This window comes from Pectinophora gossypiella, chromosome 23 (genome assembly GCF_024362695.1).
Source record: "Pectinophora gossypiella chromosome 23, ilPecGoss1.1, whole genome shotgun sequence".
Classification (NCBI taxonomy): Eukaryota; Metazoa; Arthropoda; class Insecta; order Lepidoptera; family Gelechiidae; genus Pectinophora; species Pectinophora gossypiella.
This window is the reverse complement of record NC_065426.1, coordinates 8,418,688-8,444,241: the sequence shown is the minus strand read 5'-3', so window position 1 is coordinate 8,444,241 and position 25,554 is coordinate 8,418,688. Positions and strand designations below refer to the sequence as shown.

General features: G+C 38.6%; 1 protein-coding gene across 1 annotated transcript in view; it reads right to left on the bottom strand.

Moving 5' to 3' along the window:
- Window positions 1-25,554, bottom strand: part of LOC126377509 (pikachurin-like) — a 250,069-nt gene that overhangs the window by 103,314 nt on the left and 121,201 nt on the right. Inside the window, exons 2-3 of the mRNA XM_050025256.1 lie at window positions 23,496-23,653; window positions 802-918 (exon numbers count right to left, since the gene is read on the bottom strand). Coding sequence (XP_049881213.1) covers window positions 802-918; window positions 23,496-23,622 — 244 coding nt within the window. The 5' untranslated portion in view covers window positions 23,623-23,653. The remainder of the gene's footprint in view (window positions 1-801; window positions 919-23,495; window positions 23,654-25,554) is intronic.

Sequence of the window (25,554 nt, the reverse complement as noted above, 5' to 3'; positions counted from 1 at the left end):
ATTGATTGATTGATCATAATATAACATAAGCTCAGGGGTACATCCATCGCAAGATGAGCTAAATACCCACACCTGACTGTGCTTTCTGTTAGACCAACGTGATAGGCGGTGCGCCATATCACCGTCTGTTAGTGAAATGATTACTCTTTGGTGCAAGGAAATCACTTTGTGAGACTGTCCTACGTTGGTAAGGAATTTATAGGCTTGAATCCCCTGATTGTCTGAAAAAATAAGATGATTCCGTGCTTCGGAGGGCTATTAGACGTTAAAGCGCCTCCACCAAACCGCAGTGGAGCAGCGTGATGAAGTATGGTCCATACCGCCTCCGGATGATTGAGAGGAGGCCTGTAGCCAGCAGTGGGACGTATATAGGCTGTTTATGTTATGTTATTTATGCAAGTCAGGTATCGGAGCTGGGGATATCTATTTTATTATTTGCGCAAATGTCAATTTGCAGTAAGTATCGCTTTTTAAATGAATTGCTTCAATGTGGGTTTTTAAGGCACGTTAAGCCGTTGGTCCTGGTTACTATTTACTGATGTAAGTACGTAGTCGTTACATGAGTCATATCAAGGGCCTTTGGCGGTACCGTAGTAACCGTGACACCAGGGTTGATGAGGTTGGACACGTCAAGTCAATTCAATAATAATTCCTATCTATATATATTTTCTCACCACACACTCAAGTCTGAAGAAATCGTATACGTAGGAGTGGCGGCTCGCGTCGCAGCGCACGCGACTGCAAGAACCAGTCCTGCGCTCACGCTATACAGGATATGCGTGAACTTATGCATGTACTCACCTAGACAACCGTATCCGTTGACATGGAGTATGTACCCCGGGCCGCAGCCGCACTCATACGTGCCGTCGTGCAGCTCGCGACATAGCTGCTCGCAAGGGCTGCCTTCCCCGCAACGACCTGTCGGCGTGAAGAAACATGTTAGTACTGGTAAGTAACTTTTTTGTTTTTGGGGCTCAGCTGAAAATCAGCGTTGTGGCACTCCCTCAATGTCGGAGTGTCACAACAAAATGTCACAAAAAATACGAAAATTTTCATGAATTTTCCTAGAGGAAATCGCACTTGATATCAACTTAGTATCATGGTCTGAATCATCCTCCTCAGTATTCGTTACGGTGTCACTAACACCCATACGTACTTGTATGGCTACCTGTACGTACTTACTTGTACGGGGTGAAAGTGACATCGTAACGAATACTGAGGAGATGAATCAGCTCACTATTCTGAGTTAATATCAAGTGGAATTTTCCATCGCAAAAGTATAGAACGAAAATAGTTTAAAAAATAACACTGAATTTGGCGACGGAAAATTCCACTGGATATTAACTCAGAATCGTGGTCTGAATCATCGCCCTCAGTATTCGTTACGATGTCACTGGCACCCTGTATAGACCTATCGAGTAAAACATCTCTACAGTCTGCTATGCACGCTGCCCAGTCGGACATTATGCGATCAAAGGGGTCATATTAAACCGACACAGGACGATGCATCTGAAAGCAATCCACGGGAGACAGCGTTACGGACCACAAGGATAGAGCTCAGAGATTGGATTAGGTATTGGAGTAAAAAGTTGGTATCTTCTTGTGGACTGTAGACTACAGTCAGTGTAGATGGTGGTAAGAGGTAAAGGCTACTTCTTCTAACCACGTGTAAACTCCAGTTTGCTGTTTCAAAGATTATTTATTTCAGAATCAGAATCATTTATTCAACGTCATATCATAGATAAACTTGTTGATGGTCAATGTAATATTTACGTCATTTCGCAAGGTGTTATGGCTTCGGAGAAGAAATGACAAAAAACTGCAACAGCAACACATCTTTGAATGAGGGTATATATTACAAGTTATTTAATAACTAGAGGAACACATTCAATACCAGACATTCTTATCATTTAGGTAGTCATTAATCTTATAATAAGCTTGTTTACATAAAGTAAGCTTCACATGAGCTTTCGCGACACCAAACACTTCAGGACCCCGATACCGACCCCGCTGGCGTAGGGTCGATTTGAATTGTAGCGTGGACAGCGATTCCCGGAACGGCGACTGCTTGACATCACATCTGTCATTTACATGTACAGTTCAAAACACAATTTTAATCACGCTACATACAATATTTTTTTTCCACTGAAATAATTGCATTTTTGGTTCATTTTTGTTTCATAATATTGAAAACCTTCCAGCCTGTTTTATAAATGCAGTAATCTTATGGGATTAAATATGTGATACAAAGCTACTAGGTATATATATACTTACATCTTATCTCGATATTTTTTTTAATATATACTTATATCTTTTAGGATGGCTGGTTACTGGCACCTACTCTCAATTATCAATACAATCTTGTCTAATCTAGCCTACAAGATCCGACTGCTGAGCAAAGGCCTCCTCTTCCTCTTCCCATCATCGCGATCCTGAGCGCATTCCAGCCAGTCCCACCGGCAAGCGTCCATGTCGTTGCGCCATCATAAGACACAACGCGTGACGATCCGTACGTACCGCTCAGCGTGCATGCGACAAGCATGTCCGGCCCAACCTCATTTAAGTCTGTCATCAATACAATACAAAGTGCTTATTGGATACTGAAGAAACACATTATTTAAACAATCTCAGAGTAATAGTTGTTACAAAAGCGGCCTTATTGCGTAGCTAGAACTTTATGCTGTTAGGTATAGGATATAATTAAGTTTATCAATTAATATATAAATGATAGTTTTAGTAGCAGCAATGATGGATGATGATGTGATAACTTTTAAGAACCGATGTGGAGAGGTTTAAATTAATAAAACACATTGTCATCAATAGACTCTTATTTATATATATAACGTTTATATTTTTAATAATTCTAGAACAGGCGCACACACATAAGCTTCGACGTCCTTTCGTGTTCTTCTCGTACACTGTGTGGCGTATTCTCATTATCTCTCTAGTACTCGAAGAACCTATGAACTCTGCAGCGGGTTCGCTGGGAGAGCATCACCTCGTCAATTACTTATAAACGTAAAAATAGATGAATCCCACCTGATGTACTTTCAAGCAGCCGTAGCTTTACCGTACTTGTTAGGCGCTTGCTGCTATAGGTCCACTCCGGCCTGCTATCGCTTCAACATCTTCCTGCGCCCACGTGGTTACTCTCAGGCATTGCCTAAATTCTTATCCCGGACTAAGACTTTTCACCTCACCACCTCAGCATACAAGTAAGTTCGCACTCAGTTGGATCATGAGCAATCTTGGTGGCTTTTAACAGATCAATAGCAACTTCTGTTCCCAGGGAAGAGTGACACTCTTTAAGATACATAACGATGATAAGCAGCAATGATTCGATTATTTCGATTATTCGAGTATTTTTATGTAAAAATAAATAAAGTGGATACCTAGGTATTTACATATATTTTAATAGCAAAGGTAAGTATAGCCGAATTACCTTATTGACAAACCTTTCCTTCAACTCTGAAATCGGTAAACGGATGCATTCGTTGTCTTCCAACTTTTTGAAAAACTGGTGACTTTCACATCAGAGTAACGTTCAATGAATTTCGTCCAACCTTAGCATATAGGTAACTCGACCAGTCCAGTATCGACCATTCTTTTTCTTGATTATTTGGCAAAATTTATCAACGAATAATTCCAAACACTGATAACCACACAATAGGAGTACTTTGTTTCATCCTTGTTTCACAATTTTTTGATACCTTTATTGAATTTTTACAATGAAATTGAAATTTATTCTATAAAAATAACAATAGACATGACAAATGCTTGACATGACAGGAACATTATTTATTATTTGTAATTTTATTACTTATAATATACTAAACAGTCAAAACATACATACCAAAAACTATAAATTAGATTGAAAGAAGATTACATGCTATGATAATTTATTAAAATTGTTCAATTTTATTTGATCCTAACTAATAAATAGAACAGAATAAATTCGAATGTGAGTTTGATTGTGTGTTACGTTACAGCACAGCAATAACTAATAAATAGTACTACCTATAGAAAACACTCTCCACGCGTTTGGAGCCAGGGACAAATATTTTAGGTACTTATTAGGTATTACTTATGTAAATCAAAATTCATTTTATATTATTCAGGCAACGGGTTTAATGATTATAATCAATGTTTGGTATTCTTGTAACACCTGTTTTTAGACTTCCGACAAGGCTGAATCGCATGCAAGTTTTTTTTTGACGTGACTTATTGTAGATTTGCCGCAGATGGCATTAACTACTTGGCCGGACAAATGGGGAGCGCTGAAGGCTCTCACCCGGTAATCGCATGCGAGTGTGTGCCTCCGCGCTTGGAAAAAGTTGTGTCAAATTAACATTTATCGAATGACGATGGCAACTTAAAAAAGATTAAGATGACCAAAGACTAGGCTGTATGGGTTAAGCTCCCTTTGCATGCCTTATTTTTAAAGTGGTGTGCCACGTCAATGATGTTGAAATGATGTTAAAATCTTTTGGTGAGTTTTTTTGTGATTATTATCTCTGAACTTTGGCTAAAATAAGTTCCACATGTCCATGACAATGGCTTAATCTCACTATCTTTCTTTCAGTGTAAAACCCTCAGAATAATAATAACTGTAAAACCACCTAAAAATCATTGGCTTAGTACATTGACTATCGATTATGCTGTTATACCGTCACACGTAATGTGGTTTACCTATGTTTCCGCGTCTTAACGGGGTAGGCAGACCTGTAATATGTCGTTTTGTTGCAGGGTTCAAAGTCCAACTTGGATGTCTATCTTCAAGGGCTACCTGGAGAGCTCCCCATTAAGATAATGTTGTGCTTACACTTGGAGTAATTGTCTTCTACATCTAAATCATGCTTTTCGTATAGGACCTGCTATCCAGCGGTTTGCTTCATGATTTTGCCTAAGACCTGCCGTCCAGGCACTTAATATATCACTTTTTGGGTGAAACTTTAGCGTTTAAGTGGTTTGACTAAGCTTTGCTTGATTGTAATAACAGGATTATTCCTAAATTTGTGTTATCATGAAAAAACCTAGACATGCTAAACTCTTTGCTGTATAAGAAGAAGTAATGTCAATATACATTTTTTAAAAGTGATTTTTTTAATTCCATCCCCTTTGCTTTGCTTGCAATAGGAGAGTATCATGTTCAAGGCGCCCAATCCTACTCTCTATTTTTTTGCACTCTATTAAGATCCCTTTTATTCTCTGAGTTCGGCAACTAACACCTATGCCCTGGGACCAACCCTTTCTCAATGCCCTGCCGACGGCGTCCTAGAGGTAGGGTGGGCTCATCCCCACACAGAGGCTACGCAGGAAGTTTCATCCTTCGAAATATCCATTACAAGATTTTTAAAGCAGAATTTAACTTAACGAGGCCTATGTTTGCGCTAGCCTGTATTTACATGATAAATGTACTTAATTTTTTTTTTTTTCAATATTCTACCCCTTCGAGGATACAGACGTGATGCTATGTTATGTCCTTTATTCCCTGTAGTTCTAACTGATCAGTTCTACCGTAGAACTTTTGTATTATTTCACAATATAAAGAAGGTATAGGTCTTTTTAAAACAATGTTTATAAAAATATATTATTATATCAAAACGGAGTTTCATTAGTTGCAGCCATTTTCTCCACATACCTATAATTATTTTGTTTCTTAAAAGGTAAGTAACTAGGAAAATAATAAGATGAAAAATAATTGTAAGTATTTGTCTATTTAAACCAAATTATAAATAAAAAGAATAGTTCTAACACTACTACTTATATAAAAACAACAAACTGAAAAGTATAAGAAAACAGCAAAACAGTTTTTACCATAACTGTACAATAACGTCAAAACTCGCTCGACGTAAAGGGAAAATAAGGCCACTCGCCGTAAAGAGAGTCGCCGTAGCGCGGGTCGCCGTTCGGAAAGTCGCTGTCAACGCTACAATTCGATTAATTCTTTCAAATATTTTTCCTCTCAGACGACGCCCTGAGCCGAGGTTCGCACCCAACTGGGCACCCTCAGGCCTGGTTGTCTTAAACGTTGTATCGGTTGAGAGCCTTCAGCGCTCCCCATTTGTCCGGCCAAGTCGTTAATGCCATCTGCGGCAAATCTACAATAAGTCACGTCAAAAAAAAATTAAAATATTATCTGCTATTTTATTGTAAAAACGTATGTACATAACCCGAAAAAAGATGAATTTAATTTACTTAATCTAGAATTTTGAATAGCATTTTTATTTTTATTTCTTGTAAGCATGCCTTTCACAGTTTCTCAGAAGGAGAGATACATTTTAAAATTTCTTTATTATATAAAATTATTACTACACTTTCTCAGGAAGCGACGGTCATTCGATGAGGGATTAACCAGGCTATGTTCACCAAACAAAATATAGGTAGCGTTGTATAGCTTCAACGCGATAATTAACTATTTTCTCATAACTCGGGTATATAATTATTCCAAAATACAATGTAATGGCAGAAGCACATATAAAATTAATTGTAGCTTGATATTTGGATCACATTGGCCCCGATTCCTGCAGACACCGTCTAATTTTATTTTAAGTTATATCCGTCATTTTCATATCCGTCGAAAAGGAAAGGGACGGATGATTCACAGCTCTTAATTTTAGGAAGAATGAGTAAATGAATGTGTCGGGTTATTGACAGATGTAAAATTTTTAGACGGTTGGTTTAGATTTGTGCTTAAAATTGACGTGTGTTCCATAAATTTTATGCTTGTCGATTACCCGTCCCTTTCCTTTTCGGCGGATAAGAAAATGATAGATATAACTTAAAATAAAATTAGATGGTATTTACAGGAATTAGCACCATTATGTATATTATGTTACTGCCTATATGAAAGTAGCATGAAGAAGCATGAAAGTAGGATCAATGCCGTAGAAATGAGGTCTTTGCGTAGCATCTGCGGTGTGAAGTTGAGTGATAGAGTGAGAAACAGTGTGATAAGACAGAGATGTGGTGTAAAAGACGATTATAGTGACTAGGATTGAGAAGGGAATGTTAGGTTGGTTTGGACACGTAGAGCGGATGAAGGATAATAGAATTGCAAAACCGAAAGTTGATGGTAGGGCTGGCAGAGGAAGACCGAGAAGGACTTACGATGACCAAATTGGAGATGTCCTTAGAAAAGGTTCAATACGATCTACTCTGAACCGGCGTGCGTGTATGAAGCGATTGATGAATGTGGAGGAAGCAAGAGAAGTGTGTCAGGATCGAAGCAAATGGAATTCTATAGTCTCTGCTTACCCCGGTGGGAAATAGGCGTGAGTTTATGTATGTATGTACTGCCTATATTGCTCCTCTTTACTTTGATCAGAATAATAATGGATGGAAGATAAAATGTGCCTGGGTGTAATAATAATAATAGTCATTGTTGAAAAAAATGTCTGTTACTCATGAAATTCGAAGATTAAACGAAGGCAACTCTGTACAGAGCCATCTGTATTTCTTTTTTAGGAACCTAGCCTGGAAAGTCCTTCATTTATCACCGCAATAAACGCAATCAAATTAGCGTATGGTAACCCGGCAAGATAATGTGGTTGCCAACCGGCGGTCTCTGGCGGAACATTTAATTATTCATTCAATTTTGCAGCATAATAGCTTTATTGTTGCCGGCAAATGAGGTCTGGACCACATACTACTCCATTGTTCGGTTAATGGGATATTTCATATCTCCCATTAAAAAAAAGCAGAATTAGATTGTTTATTGAAATAAGAATTACATTTCAAATGATATTTTTCGTGAAATGTTCGTGGAAAAATATTGGATATCTTTTTTCATAATGAGAATATCTGTATCGAATTTCCTTTAACGAAAGATTAATTTTCTGATATTCAAATGGTGAATTAACAAATAAATAACAAAATCTCTCTATCAAATTGTGTTTCGGAAATACAAAAGTACTTAATATGTACGTAATTTTTATTTATACTTTGATGTGTCGTAGCAGGGTACATGATCAGTTTTATTATACCACTATCATCATCATCAGCCGTACGACGCCCACTGCTGGGCATAGGCCTCCCCCAAGGATCTCCACGACGATCGGTCCTGCGCTGCCCGCATCCAGCGGCTTCCCGCGACCTTTACCAGCAGATCGTCGGTCCACCTTGTAGTGGGCCTACCCACTGAGCGTCGTCCGACACGTGGTCGCCATTCTAGAACCTTTCCGCCCCAGCGGCCATCGGTTCTCCTCGCTATGTGTCCTGCCCACTGCCAATTCAGCTTTATACCACTATACCATCTCGTTATTTGATTTGAATACTTTTTTGCACACACAAGAAATATAAGACGTAAAGGTGACGATGATGACGACCACAAACAGCCTCGGTGGTCCAATGGTTGAGCGTTGGGCTCACGATCTGCAGGTCCCGGGTTCGAATCCCGGTGGAGACAAATCACAAAAATCACTTTGTGATCCCTAGTTTGGTTAGGACATTACAGGCTGATCACCTGATTGTCCGAAAGTAAAACAATCCCTGCTTCGGAAGGCACGTTAAGCCGTTGGTCCCGGTTACTACTTACTGATATAAGTACGTAGTCGTTACATGAGCCATGTCGGGGCCTCTGGCGGCTCAATAACCCTAACACTAGGGTTGATGAGGTTGGTAATCTACCTCACAACCCACAGGATAGAAGAAGACGACCACGGGAACCACGTTTATGACGACGACGTATAAGTACGTAGTGTAATTGTTTATTCTATACCTAAACAATCAAATATGGTGGATGGTTGAAACAAGCAGCCGACTCAGCCGTCGACGTGGACTAATGTGATGCTATATAACAGCCCACTACAACCCACCGTGGTGTCAGGCTTCAGTGTAAGCGGATTTTGCTTCTTCTATCGTGTGGGTTGTGAGGTGGATTACCAACCTCATCAACCACCACGGTTATTACTGAACCGCCAAAGCCCCTTGACATGGCTCATGTAACGACTACGTACTTACATCAGTAAGTAGTAACCGGGACGGATCCGAAGCAGGGATCGTCTTGCTTTCGGACAATCAGGTGATTAGCCTGTAATGTCTCAACCAAAGTAGGGATCACAAAGTAATTTTTGTGATATGTCGCCACCGGGATTCGAACACGGGACCTCCGGATCGTGAGCTCAACGCTAAATCACTGAACCACGCAGGCGGATTTCAATCAATCAAATCAATTTATTTGCGTGTCATGTCATGTTTTTTGGCTAAGTAACGGTAATAGTCAGTAGAGGTCCTAGCAAAATATATAGGTGGTGCGTGACTTCACAGTGGCGCCACTCAAAATACAGTTTTTTCGATTAGTTTACGGCCACCGAAATGTACCTAACCAAATCTTTTAAAAATGTCGTTCACGGCCTCCTATTAAATGTGGGTAGGTGTGCCCAATACAGTTATTCCACTGTAAATCTGGGACTGCCAGCCAGGGTAGTCCCGTCTTGACTGATTTTGTCTTTGTAAGTGGTTAATAAATAAATAAATATTTTTGTGGGAATGGAAAAGTATGATGCATGAAAAGGAACGTTTGGAGCGAGAAAGTTTGAGAGAAAGAGAGACGGAAAGAGTAAGCGGAAGTGGGATTATTTTTGAATGATATAGTATAGATAAGATGGCGATTGGTTAGGGCATAGCATGAGTGTGAAGAAAATAAAAGACGAATTAAATAGGCATGAGTGTTTAATTGAAGAAGACGAAGTCCCTTTCTACATTTTTTATTTAAAAGCTACAACAATCTAACTTCACATTCGCTACAAGAAGTGCCCCAACTTTCTTCAGTACGATGAATATTTTGTGAAGAAAAATTGCGAGAGCTGTAATGACGGGCTGCACGAACCTCGCTGAAATGTGCTTGTTTCACCATCAAATAGATCTACTGCCGTAAATTGCGATGTTTTTTTATGTTAATTTTCCTTTCAACAGGGATTTCTCAAGTAAAATAAGAGAATAATTTGTTTCTTCCTCTTGAACATTTTAGAAATCCAAACGAATAAAACTTTAACCCTTGGATGAATCTCAGAACACTGGAAGGCAGTTCAATATTCCTAGAATGCTAGAATCTATAAATATTTTCTCACCGTATAGTTGTCTGGAAGAAAGCGCTTTAAGCGATAAGACCGCCTTTTGTTATGTATTTAGCTAACTATTTTATCTTGATGCATTAAAGTACCTATACAGAGCGTTAGTGACATCCAAACGAAATCTTTGAGATATGATTCAGACCTTAAGTCACACAGCGTGATTTCGAAAATGATATCAGGCACCAAACCAGGACCTCCAGATCGCCACGCTCTAACCACTAGACCGCGGAGGCTGTCTCGGATTGTATCCTTCGTAAATTGTGGCTTTCGATCGAGAATTCACCACACGTACGTAACATGTAAGCTACCTGGCCATGCAAAATCGCAACTAGTTTTCCCGACTACCCACAAACCAGATTCACATTAACCCAATACGGGCACCGGAAACGAACGCGATAATTTATCGATACGCGACCTACTTCCGCTTCCGTTATTGAGTTATCCGGTCGCCATTTTTCTTTTTTACTGACCATTATTGGCCAAATGAAGTGTGATATATTATCCGGTTTATTAACTCAGAGTGCCGAGGTCTCCGTTTAATGAGAATGTTCATTAATCCGTATTGAGGAACTTATAGATTGGATGTTGTAGCAGAGTACAAACTCTGCACATACTGGCCTTTTGTTCGGACCATCATCATTTTAAATTACGAAATTCTCATTCCATTCCATTCGCATTTCCTTTCATTCTACTCACTTTTGACTCACTGCATCCCCGACCTTCATTAAAACAACAAGTATATTATACTGTTTAGGGCCGTGCCCTCTAATTCCTAAGTCTTGATTCTTTTGTGAAATGTGTATATTGTGAACTATTATTTTTGTGACTATGTTACTAAGTTTGTGAAGTGCTTTTAATAAACTGTATATATTCCTGCTTGCTTCTAATTTATCCCCGTCATCACCAATCATTCCCCTACTCTGCCGGCACGTCGGGATACCATATCCTCACCTCTCAGCGTGCCGCAATGTGTTTGACGATTGAAGCCCTGATGGCCCTGTTCAGACAACATCATAGGCACATCCTGTACATCGAGTTCGACTCACGGAACCTCGCCTTTATGAGTTAGAATTCATGTTTAGATCATAGATTTCTAGCCATAGAGGCGGCCAATCAGCTTGCGACACTAAACACTTGAGAACCCCGATACCGACCCCGCCGGCGTGGTCGACGATTTCCCTCATTCAGCGCTTATCGCTGTCGACCCACCAGGGTAGATTAATTCTTTCAAATATTTTTCGTCTCAGACGACGCCCTGAACCGAGGTTCGCTCCCAACTGGGCACCCTCAGGCCTGTTGTCTTAAATTTTGTACCGGGTGAGAGCCCTCAGCGCTCCCCATTTGTCCGGCCAAGTAGTTAATGTCATCTGCGGCAAATCTACAATAAGTCACGTCAAAAAGAAGGAACATACATAATTGATATCACTGGTGGGTTTGAACCATCCCTCATAGTTTACGGTGTCACTAACACCCTGGATATTACGTATATTTACAGATTGTTTCATGTGATAGTCTAAGTCTTTCTAAGTTTTTCCTCATCCCTAAGCAGTAAATAACCGCAGAAGACTTGGTGAATATTCTATTAGCCTCGCCAGCAATAGATCACGTCCCCTAACAACAAACGACGCCATAATCAAATGATAGCAACCTGCTCTTTTATTTATATATTTTACTATTTATGTAATGTATCGCTCCCCTTATGTTCAATGTTACCTGTTTAGGGTCCGCGCACACCTGGAGATGAAAAAGCTGTGGCCATCAATTTAATTTATTCGATTCCATAAACAATATACATTGTGTTGAAATGTCTTCACTACATAGTTTAAAACGAAGGCGCTTTTTCTGTCCCTATATCTCTATGTACGCTTAAATCTTTAAAACTCCGCAACGGATTTTGATGCGGTTTTTTTAATAGATAGAGTGATTCAAGAGGAAGGTTTATATGTATAATAACATTCATTAAGAGGGAAACCACTGCCCTATTTTTCCCTTAAAAGTAGCATGGAAAATGCTGCACCGACAAGAGCGTGGCTCTTAAATTGATGATGATGAACATCCATTAAATAATGGAGAAATACTGTTTTTTTTTTGAGGTTTTTGATGTGATGTCGTCCTCCACCCACCCGCAGTGGAGCAGCGTGGTGGAGTATGCTCCATACCCTCTCCGGTTGATTGAGAGGAGGCCTGTGCCCAGCAGTGGGACGTATATAAGCTATTTATGTTATGTTATGATGTGATGTCGTAAATAATTTCATTTTTCGTCAGAATTGCACCCGAGCGAAGCTGGGGCGGGTCGCTAGTATAAAATAAATAGATCATAAATTACAATTTAGGTATATCACAGCTGTAGCGTAAATGTCAACTTAAAAATATCATAGTCATGCGAGATTAATACATCTCATAATCTGTGAGTCACTCATCATCACCCCTTAACGTCCCCACAGCTGGGGCACGGGCCTTCCCTATGGATGGATAGGGAGATCGGGCCTTAAACCACCACGCGGGCCTAGTGCGGATTGGTGGTTATTAACGACTGCTAATGCAGCCGGGACCAACGGCTTAACGTGCCTTCCGAAGCACGGAGGAGCTCTTTTTTTTCTGTGGTCACCCATCCTATGACCGGCCTTTGCGAAAGTCGCTTCACTTCAACAATCGCAGACCGAGCGCGTTAACCGCTGCGCCACTGAGCTCCCGAACTCTTACTACCACTTCTTCATTATCACGTGGCAGTACTTTACATAAACAAATGAATAAATAAACCCTGTATAGATTTACCCGTTTGCTGTGAATGTCGCATTTCCGTTGGTTGTGTTGAAATCAGCACGAAATCAGCACCGTTATACCATTTACTGCCATTTAACAAAATCCGAAAACTAAACAGATCATTCGGCTAAGTAGAAAATCCTCTAGTCACTAAAAGAAACCTTTTCACTGTACAAGCGGTAGAAAAACGTAAATCCTGTGAGACGGGGAAATAAAGTAGGAAGGATAGATTTTAGTCGATTGAACATGGAGAAGCACAGGGATGGATCAAGATTATTTTATCGGCCTTAATAAATAATAAATCTTTTTTTATCCTGTGGGTTGTGAGGTGGATAACCAACCCCATTAACCCCACTGGTGTACTGAGCCGCCAAAAGCTCCTGACATGGCTCATGTAATAACTACTAACTTACATTAGTAAGTAGTAACCGAGACCATCTTACTTTCGGACAATCAGGTGATCAGCATGTAATGTCCTAACCAAACTATGGATCACAAAATGGTTTTTGTGATATGCCCCCACCGGGATTAGAACCCGGGACCTCCGGATCGTGAGCCCAACACTCCACCATTGGACCACGGAGGACGTTCTCTCTCTGTCTTTTTATTTAGGAGCTGCTCTCTTGTCGGGGGAGTAATCGCCTTCAATACTCCATAGATAAGGCGTGTAAAACGGTGAGTGACCCAATCGCCTTCCGTTCCGCAGTACACCGACCAATTTCTCAATCGGTGATGTTCTAGCTAGAGCCCTACCAAAATCCATTTCCTCGGCCTCCAACAAACACTTTCCTAAGTCCAAACCTGGTATTTTCTATCTACTTTCTTGTTCCTCGGAGCTATATCAATGGAGCCTCGTAAGTTCTAGATTCTAGAACCTTTGAAAATAAAAAGAAAGGATTGGAAAATTATTTTAAAAGAGGTTTCACTGGGTTTTCATTTTAAAATTATATAAGAAGTTATGGTACGGTACTAAAGGAAGTAACAGAGAGTTTTCCGAAGAACTCGTAAAATACAACTCAATGAAGCTTTATTTATCTAGATAGGAACTAAACTATATTTATCTAGCAGCCCTCGCGGCGCAGTAACCGCTCGCGAATTATATCGAGGGTTTCGACCAATAACATTGCGACGTCTACCTGCGTAGATAGCACTCATTGCGTTTAAAGTCCTTGTTCTCGCGCGGCGCGGTTGTCGTGTAGGCAGCATGTTGTAATCAGCAGTTTATTTATTATTTATTGTTTATTTTTATTTATTTAAAAGATACACATAACAGGACGACGGACGACGCTCAGTGGGTAGGCCCGCTACAAGGTGGACCGACGATCTGGTGAAAGTCGCGGGAAGCCGCTGGATGCGGGCAGCGCAGGATCGATCGTCGTGGAGATCCTTGGGGGAGGCCTATGCCCAGCAGTGGGCGTCGTACGGCTGATAATGATGACACACAACAGGTATCAATCATGTCATGAGAAAATAAAAGGTTACATACATAACATAAACAGCCTACATACGTCCCACTGCTGGGCACAGGCCTCTCCTCAATCAATCGGAGGGGGTATGGAGCATTTCCACCACGCTGCTCCAATGCGGGTTAGTGGAGGTGTTTTTACTTTCCTACCTACTTCTTTAATACCTTTAATAACGAAATGCCTAAAGCAAAAATGAATAATGTACTTTAAATGAAGTTGGTTTTAAAAAGCTTCTCTTTCACAACGAATGAAGTCGGATTTTGTCGAAGTTTTCCTTTGGGAGGCCGAACAAGTGGTCCAACTTAATTTTTCTTCATTTATTTGCGCCTCGAATGAAAGACTGAAATTTTATGTCCTCTAAAGTTTTAAGAATGTTTTAAATATTGTCTCTTTCTATTTTTATTATTTACTTTCTATTTAATGTGGTAGGAAATGGGATAGTTTCCAACCAGTCAAATCAGTTACTTATACTAAACGTCAAAACAAGAAATTACTATCGAATCTGTATGAAAAAGCAACCTGTGACGTCATAGAAAAAAGTGACAAAATTTCGCAGTTATAATTGCATTTTTCTTTATTAAATTTCATAAATAAGTTAATAAGTAAAAAGAAATCGTTTTATCACCTTTAGATCTGTTTGTATTTAGTAATCAGAATTTCATAATTTATCTTCTCTACCACGCTGCTCCACTGCAGGTTAGTGGAGCTGTTTTACGGCTAATAGCCGGGACCAACAGCTTAACGTGCCCTCTGAAACACGGAATCATCATACCTTTTTGGACAATCAGGTGATTCAAGTCTGCATTCTAAAACAAAGGACATTCTTACAAAATGATTTTGATAATGATTCCGCCGGGAATCGAACTCGGACCTCCAGATCGTGAACCCAACGCTCTAATCACTAGACCGCAGAGACTCTTAATTTTCCTTTAACACTTTATTTATTTATTTATAAAAATGTACACCAACAGCTTATATAAAACATTAAATAAAATAAAAGTTAGGTACACACACAGTTAGTTACAATTAGTTAGTAAAACTTAAATAAAAATACTTAGCACAACTTCAATCTGTCTTCTATTATGTAGATCCCTTATGTTCTCGATACATAGACTTATCCACTATAAAGCCTTATAAAGCTTATCAGTCAAGTAGACAGCCCAAAATTCCAGCCAGTCAAAGTAAAAACTTTAAAGATGAAAATGGTGTCGCCTTCTAACCTACTTTAGGTTCATTTTCTCGACCCAAAACTTTGCTGTTAAGGAACTACGATGAGAGGTTTTGAATAAAAAACAAATTCGTATTTACATATTTGCCAATGTAGTATATTCTGGACTGGCAGTAAACAAAAAACAGGGGGTCTAAACGCTCACATTGGTGCAATTCATCTAAAAAGGCAATATTGCTATTTGACATTTTGCATTGCGCACTTACCTTTATACGCGCAAATGTCAAATTGGGTCGTGTACTAAGTTGAAGATAAATTTTGAAATTGTGTTTACTAAATAAAGACAGATCTAAAACTGATGAAAAACATTTTCTTTTTTGAATTTATTTATGAATTTTAATCAAGAATAATGTATGCATATTTAATTGCGTTTTTCTATGACGTCATAGTGTGCTTTTTCATACAAATTCCATAGTAATTTCGTCTTTTGACGTTAAGAAAAAAGTAACTGATTTGACTGGTTGGAAACTAGCCTATTTCAATATTGCTTTTTTAGACAAATTGTTTTAATGTGGCCGTTTTCAACACCCCAAAAATTTCTCAGCAGCTTATCTTTCCGGGTATGTTTTTATATCTTTAATTTTCAGTAATAAAATTTACGGCCTTGGAATATTGGATACCAATTTAATGGTAACGCAGTAGTAACACTTACGTCAGCAATGGCGGCTTGTCATAGGATTGAGCATACCTGGTTTTCTTATACTATGCCGAAAGTGGGAGTGATCCCGTTATAAAAACTCTTTAACATAAAATTGCTATTCAAAATTCTAGATTAAGTAAATTAAATTCATCTTTTTTGGGGTTACGTATACGTTTTTACAATAAAATACCAGATAATATTTTAAATTTGTCAGAAAATAAATTTAAAGCTCATGTGAAGCTTACTTTATGTAAAAAAGCTTATTATAAGATTAATGACTACCTAAATGATAAAAATGTCTGGTATTGAATGTGTTCCTCTAGTTATTAAATAACTTGTAAGTAATGTATATCCTCATTGGTTTTTAAAAGATGTGTTGCTGTTGCAGTTTCTTGTCATTTCTTCTCCTCAGCCATAACACCTTGCGAAATGACGTAAATTCAAAAATGTTACATTGACCTTCAACAAGTTTATCCATGATAATTACGTTGAATAAATGATTCTGATTTAATAGTAAGGATACCGGCTATTTTTATTTGTCAAATTATTATTTCTTGTAATATGTTCTTATCACATAAGCTTTGCGCCTTTTTTAAGTGGGAACATTTCCGGAACGCTCACGACCCACACGACAGAAGAAGATATTATGAAGGATTTACGAAGAAGTATAATCAACCGTCGCGCCGTCCATAAAAGCCTGCATCAGTCAAATAAACGGCCCTAAATCCCGAGTACCTTCATTTTACGAGCACTAACGGCTGCAGCACACCACTTAACACCACAGATCATAGAAACAAGGGAGATATGCCCTCAGCAGCCAGCATTAAATCACACGAGCCCGCATGTCGCTTGTTATCTCGTCGGCGCCGGCGCGGCGTGCGAAAATGCCGCATGATTTCTGGGGCCTCAACTCAACTCACGTTCGAAAATATATACCCATTTCACGTAGCACATTAAAACTTGTCATGCAAGATGAGAAAAATATACTGTCGCACGCGAGTTGAAGATGAGCGATTCAAAATAAGGCTGGACCGCTATATCGAATTGGGTAGTTCCCTAGGTCAAAGATAAATTATTAAATTCTGATTACTAAATAAAGACAGATTTAAATGTGACAAAAAACTTTTTCTTTTTTATTTACCTTATTTATGAATTTTAACAAAGAAAAATGAATTAATAAGCACGACATTTTGTCACGTTTTTCTATGACGTCACAGGTTGCTTTTTCATACAAACTTAGTAATTTCGTGTTTTGACTTTTAGTAAAAGGTAACTGATTTGACTAGTTGGAAATTACCCTATTTACCGCTCGTAGTAGTCGTTGCAGCAATGAATGATGTGGAAAGTTTTTTAAGTAAGTAAAATGTTTATTTTTCATGAGAAATACAGAAAATATGGGTACAATAAAAACCACACAAAACCAATTCCTCGGTTTGTCTGTGGGAGTGGAGTTCGCTTAATGTTATTATGTTTAAGATACTTAAAGTTAACTTACAGCTGAGAGATCTTTTGCATGAGATGTTTAAATAAAGATTTTCTAAATTTATTTATATTGACTCGTGATAATACGATCATTGCTTCATATAGTATGCTCGTTTTGTGCATATTTCGGTCTCACTGACTATGCTCCCGCGGTATCTCTCTGTGCTCAAGACCCTCCGCGCGTGAGATCCGCCACGGTAATTTACTACAACACCATACTTAATTAAATACAATAAATGTAAGAGACGTACGGGACGGGAAGACGGTATATTGCAAATGGCAGCGAATAGAGGTTATACTCGTATGGGAAAGACTCTATGACGTCATAACAGGGTGTTAGTGACATCGTAACGAAAACTTTGAGAGATTATTCAGGCCATTATTCTGAGTGAACATCAAGTGTAATTTTCCGCTGCCAATATTCATGTATTTTTTTAAATTATTTTTAATTCAATATAAATTTCACTTGATATTATTAACTCAGAATAAGTAATGAGCTGAATAACCCTCTCAGTATTTGTTACGATGTCACTTACACCCTGTAGTACATACAAATAGCCATACAAGTAGATAGGGTGTTAGTGACATCGTAACAAACACTGAGGGGGATGATTCAGACCATGATTTTGAGTTGATATCAAGTGGATTTTCCTATCGAAAAAGTCATGAAAATTGTAGTATGTTTTTAAATTATTTTCAGTTCTATATTTTTGCGAGGTTTGAGAGACTGGTATATTATACCTAGTACTTCGAATACAGCAGAGATTTAAAGGTAAGTCCGTAATATAATGTCCTAATCAGATCCCAAGTAGGTACCTACCTAAGTAGATTTAAAGTGTAAATAATATTCTAAAGGTTATGAGGTATGTAGGTTTGTATAACTAGTAATTTTTCAATTAGTAAAGAAATTGGTTTCTCAGATTGGCGTGAGAGATTCACAAGTCACAACCTAATAATCTCGATACAATTCGATTGATTACAAATCACACTTCCATTTTCCAATAAAGGAGGATATTGAATCATAACATACTTGACAAGGCTGTATATTCTCCGTTCTTTTGTCATCGGTAAGTAATGTGAAAAATTTCTTTGCTTCCATGCGACTAACGTCAGATTGGATTGGTTAGCCGGTGCAGTGATGCTCAAACTTTAGGATATTTAATATATATATAAATAAAACGTTTTCAATTTCAGTACTTACCTCACGTACACCTATGCCGACCCCTTCGGGGATGAAGGCGTGATTCTATGTTATGTGATTAATACACATAAATGAGATCACGCCTATTTCCCGTTGGGGTAGGCAGAGACCGCGGAGTCCCAGTTACTACGATCCTGAGACTCTACTTTGATGTGATTAATTTCAGTATTTTTTATATAATATAATCGACAGATGACGGAAAGTGACGCAAACTTGTATCGTACAAAGGAATGTACAAACAAAAGTGTAGTTCTGTAGGTGAGGTATGACTTAAACGTACCTACTTGTACTTGTGTTTTGAATTCGCTTTATGCTTTTATGACAAATAAACTTTAAAACTTACATACATACATACATAAACTCACGCCTATTTCCCACCGGGGTAAGCAGAGACTATAGAATTCCATTTGCTTCGATCCTGACACACACACAACTTTAAAAGGTTTATTTAAATCCATATTTTTTATGTTGTATGATAAATAGCAAATCTTCAAATCAAACCCAAGTCGCAATTTTAATCTAAGTCAAAGTACAAAGAACTCCAAGCTCCAACTCCCTGATTCAAAAGTAACCTATTGAAGTAAGAATGGATTTATCTCGTCGGTACGTGCTCATCGCGACGTGAACAGCTCTCGAGTCAACCCTCGCTTGTTATTTCATCGTTTGCACACGTCAGCTTCCACTTTGTGCTGGAATGCTCTGGAAAATACCCGTTATTACCGGTATTTCGATGACTTTTTGATTGGCTTTCCATAATTAGATTTTCAAAATGCATGAACGTTTAATGCACATTTTTTTTATGTGACTTCTAGTAAAATAAACTCGCCTTGGTTGGCGTTGGCATTAGGAGTTTAATAAAAAGAACGACAGTAAAATATATTTACATACATAGTACCTATGTATTTTACAAGAGAGGGAAATGGAAAGATCAAAACGGACCCTTGACTCCTTTAAAAGGCGTTAAGAGCGAAAATGATTTTCGGAACACCGTACGTAACTGACTCCCAAAGAATTCATTTCACAGATAACGCCTAACCATAAATGTTAAGCGTTCCACCCATCATATCTTAAGTTTTATTGGCTATACGAGTACGGTTATATTCCTATCCATGGGAAATGGCTCGTAATTTTCACAGAACTCCCGCTCGATTATTGCTTTTTCATATTTTTAGTGTCATGTGGGCGCTTGCGGAATTTATCATCGCGAAATTGAAATGATTGATTGGTTTTTGATGGACACCCAGAAAAAAGATGAAGTTTCGCACCAGGGAATGCCAAAAAGCGAAGAAAACAAAAATTTAATCGAGTGTATATTTTAAATGATTAACGACTTTCCTTTTATTCACAGAAATTTATGATTGCGTTTATAACTCACGTTTAAATCTGCAAAAATCTGTACTATTTTTACTATATTGATGATGACTCGTTTATTATGCAAAAAATCCAGATGAACTCTCTTCAGAGTTTCAATAACCTGCTGCGAGCTCATTATGAATCTCAATGTGGCTATTCTTAGTGTATTCACGATAATGATGTATTCTTTATAATTTCCCTCTTTATTCTGACTTTGTATACTTGTTTATCTATAGTATAGGTATTATTAGGTTAATATTATTATGTATTATATATGTATATTAATTGAAATGTACTATTATGTGTAGTGTATTTGTATAAATATTAACTATAGTTTATAGCCGCTGTTGTTGCACCGTCTCACATTCAAGTTTTTCATGGCCCATTCCTGGTAGTGGTTACCTGGAAGAAATTGCTTCAGAGCAATAAGGCCACCCTTTGTACTGTTACTAAATGTAATAAAAATGTTTGTATGCTTTATTTGTGTGCAATGAAGAATATTTGATTTGATTTGATCAATGGCAAACCCAAACATTCAGGCATATTAACTTTGTATTGACTTCGGAATTTTTAATATAACCCTTGTGTATACCAATAAACTGAATTTCCCAAACTACAAGTAAAACAAAGCCAGCGACCGTCAATAACCGGGTTTCAATAGAGGAACAGAAATCCTTTTCAAACAGAATCCTCGGTTCGCAACCACATTACGAGCAAATAGAACTCGAAATCTGAGATGAACGGAAAGGCAACGGAAGCTAGTGTGCCCGTAATCATCATTTGTGACTGTCTACGAGAAAATCATAGAAAACTCTGGCTTTGGAGACAAGCTATATTCTATGTACAATCTATGTCATTGGACGTTGGAAGTACTGTTTTTTTCTGATGTGACTTATTATAATAATATACTTATCTTCATGTGGCTTTCGCTACCTGGTTGGACAGCGGCCCACCGGGCAAGATCTTGAGAGACATCAAGGCAAGTTGAGGTGCATAGTATATACACCCATTCCTCGCCAGCTATGGTTAAGTCCCATGTAATAGAGGAGAAGCCTATTGCTATTATCCGGGCACCAATCCTGGAAACCACATGATATCCATTATCTAAGCTCCAAAATGTTTGATAAACTCGAATTCAGTGGTTTAGAGGCTGAGTCGGGATTCAAACCCGTGACACTACGATGTAAGTCACGCGTTTTTCCAACAGGGCTATCATGGATCTTAAGAGAACTTAGAGGATTATGTCAGAGAGAAGCTAAAGGATAACGAAGAACGCTATATGAGGGAAACATCCACTTCCCTAGCGGGGTCGGTATTGAAGTACAGGTCCTTCTGTTTAGTTTACTAAGTCAATAATCTCACCATCATTAATTTAAGAGCCACGCTCTTGTCGGTGTAGCGTTCTCCATTCTTATCTATCAAAGGACAATTATTTCACTTCCTTAAGACACGACGTTCACCTTCACTTTAATCTGTTCCATGTAAGCTCTTCTTGGCCTTTCCTTCCTCTCTTTCCTTGTAGCTTCCCTTCTATGATGTTTTTAATAAATTCGTCGTGTCTTATTAAGTGTCCAAACATCTTGCCTCTTCTGTCCTCAATAACTTTCCCTTATTCTTGCTGGCACTTCTTCATTAGTAACCCAAAAATTAATAAGTCAATAATGGTGCTAATTCCTGTAAATACCATCTAATTTTATTTTAAGTTATATCTGTCATTTTCTTATCCGCCGAAAAGGAAAGGGACGGGTAATCGACAAGCATAAAATTTATGGAACACACGTCAATTTTAAGCACAAATCTAAACCAACCGTCTAAAAATTTTACATCAGTCAATAATCCGACACATTCATTTACTCATTCTTCCTAAAATTAAGAGCTGTGAATCATCCGTCCCTTTCCTTTTCGACGGATATGAAAATGACGGAAATAAAATTAGGCGGTGTCTGCAGGAATCGGGGCCATGTAAGACTTATTAATATTTGTTAAATAAATAAAAAAAGTTGAAAACAAATTACCTAATGACACAAAATACGTGTCCATTATTTAAATACTCAGCTTGTATTTACACTCAAATCCGATTTCGGAGATGGCGTTGGCGAATTACAAAAGTAGCTTTAATTCGGTAGGAGCCGGATCGGTGGTTGATTAAAAATGTTCGCTCTGTTTGTCCCAACTTTTTGTTTAAACTCGCGATGCTAAAGGGATGGGACATAATTAAACGTGAATTATAGGAGAGAAGGGATTTGCCGACAACCTACCACACCGGCTATTAAAGCTTTAATGAGATAAAATTGGTAGTAATATTCTTTGAAAAATGGTTAAGTACAGATAATACAGATAGATGAATAAGTTTGCAGGATTTAAAATACCTACCAAATTTATATTTCAAAATCCATTATTTAGGCTTTCGTACCATAAGTGACCAATACAATCAGGGATTACGGGCGAGAGATTAAGTATATGTATGTATGTAAAATCCATATATAACTTTTAAATAATAAAGCTAAATAATTCAAACAACAAATCATTAAAAGCGATATCTTCACATTATTTGTGCGCGCAGCGTATGAATAAGAAACCCTTCGTGGAGAAAATTCAAGGAACAGGCACATTCTATATTTAGAAGTTGTATCAAATTAAACAGCCGAGCGAGTTTCGGATTGTTCGACACCTTTCGAAGTCAATATTTCAAACGGTGCTTGTTATTGCGTAGAACCATTAAAGAGTTATAGAATGAACAGACCGATAAATACGTCATGAATTTCAAGGTTTCAAAATCGGCTTTAGGTATCTGTTCTGTGGTTTCATCAATAAAATTATTCTTTGTAAGTATTATTAAATCAATGAAAGGTAGCGAATTACGTGCATGAATGTCTGTGGGTAGGTTAAGTATAGTCCAATCAGTGCACTTATGGGGATGGATAAGTAGCCTTTTTATACACGCCATTTTTTGTAGACATTTCATGACTCTCTCGTCAATAACAAATAAGGAGACACAAGACTCGTTCACTCAGTATGGTTTAAGGCCGAGAGTCTGATTGTCCGAAAAAGTTAGGTTATTTTATGCTTTGCAAAGCACGTCAAGCCGCAGTTGGTCCCGGCTATAAGCCGTAGTTGCACTGGAGCATCTTGGTGGAGTTTATTCCATACCCTGTCCAGTTACAATTAGCTGGAGACCATCGGTGGTGGTGTTGTAACTGGCGGCCTCCCCTGTTGATGAAGGCTTTCACATACCCAACAGTGGGACGTAAAGAGGTTGGTTATGATATTTGTTTGTGTAAGTACAAACCTTGGAAAGCGGCCTCAAACTGCACAGGGTCCTGAGTAGGCGCGGGCGCGGTCGCCGTGACGAGTGCGGCGGCCAGGATCACGAGCGGCACGACGCGCGGCGCAGCCATCGCACTACGCCACGCCATCTCCGCCCATACTCGACACTACACAATTACTCTGTAACAATAACAATAAATACTTTAGTTACCCGCTTAAATTCATAGCGGACTTATTTACGAAACGATTTTCGACTTTTATACGATTATGTTCGGTATGAAAAACAGCGGAATGCATTTTATTTAGATATTTGCTCCCAAAGCAGTAGTCTCAATGTAGCAGCAGCGGCATAGCACGCGGGCTCGACACGTCAAGTAACACAGGCAATCGCACCTGTCACACTACGGTAGCAGATAAGGTTACCAACAGAAAGTAAGCACCTGTTTGCACATGAAGTTATTTTAATAACGCATCTTAAGTATATTCGATGACAACTCTTTGCAACAGGTATTAGAAAATAGAAAACCTAGCTATTCTGCGAGATACACATAAAGAATACCAAGCGCTATAAAATAAAGTATTTTATACATAATAGTGTAGCGCGAGAAACGGAACGTCTTACCGGACGACGCGAGCGCCGCCTACCGGCCCGGTTCAAAAGCTACATTCTCGAGTAGTTGATAAGTTGATACGAAATTCCCACCCCGCGCGCCGCGAAAAAAATAGTTTTGTTGTCCTAATTTAAGTGACCTATACTGATTAAAAACGTTAATTTCTCAAGGACTGGTTTCATTCCGAGGTCCCAAGAACTCTCGCTAAAAGTGGCGCCCAACGTGGGGCCTACGGACAAGTTTTTGTGAAAGAAACGAGTTTTCTCAGTGCGCCATCTTGCCCGCTCAGTGCAGTAGTTATTTCGTGTTTTAGTACTTAAATCACGACTGACTGATATTCTCGGGACTTGTGATGGTTGATTCCACCTTTTCCTTCGCGTTGCCATAGATTTTGTGTCGCAGAAGTGCGTAAATCGGTCGCGAAGTGCGGTGACGAGGTCAATGAACTTTTCGTTATTATATGTTTCGCGTACTCTGTACCTATAAAAACAGTGATAGCTTGGCTCTGTGGACTTAGTGCTATAGTTTCTACTGTGATTCAGGACCTAGAAATTTCCTCTAGAACAGATATTGGTAAATACCTATGACGCGATCTTTGGGTGTTTTTACATTATTTACGTACTGTAGTGACAATTCGCATAGTGATCAGTGATATAAACATATGTGTGGACTCATGTTGAGCATATTTTAGTGTTAGGACACGCGAAAGTCTAGAACTTTGGACGCTAGGTAGCTAGGGTACTATCATACCATATATGGGCAAGTGTCGGTGCGTTAACGCTGATTGGGTGACAGTTGCCGTAGGCGTGGCCTAGTGTTCCCGCGAAAGAACTGTCACTGTCACTAGTGTCATAATAATTTTTTCGTTAGTTACTTTAAAAGTTATAGTGTGAACTGTGGATAAATATTAATAAGAAACTGTATAAATCGCGAGTGTTTGACTGTATAAAACTGTATAAACAATTATAAAATACGTGTGCGGTAGTGTTGCTTCGTTGTAACGAGTTATTGTAAACGGCTGATGTTCCAACGGCTGGTTCGAGTGGCACTGGTGTGCCCTATCAGCTCTGGCGTGACCCATACGGTGCTGTGGTGCGCTGAGCATATCCCTACCTGCTGTTGCCGTATTTCACCCGTGGATTTCTCAGGAAAGTACTCCATAACTTTCACTATATACAGTGTTGTGAACTTGTGTATACTAATGGACGATACGAACTTTTCGCCTAGTATTTTTATAGTATATTCTTTATTTGGACATTTAGTGTGAATTTAGGGTAAAAGGACCTATTTTTGAACTCTGTTTTTAGAGTGAATTTTAATTGGTGAACTTTTTAGAATAATAATTAACTTTTATATTGTGTGTTTGAAAACATTTTAGTGAACCACCACTTGTGGTTCTACAGAACTTTGTTGTGTCATTATAGTAAACTGTCAGAATGGTGTTAACAAGGTCACATACAGACACCCCTG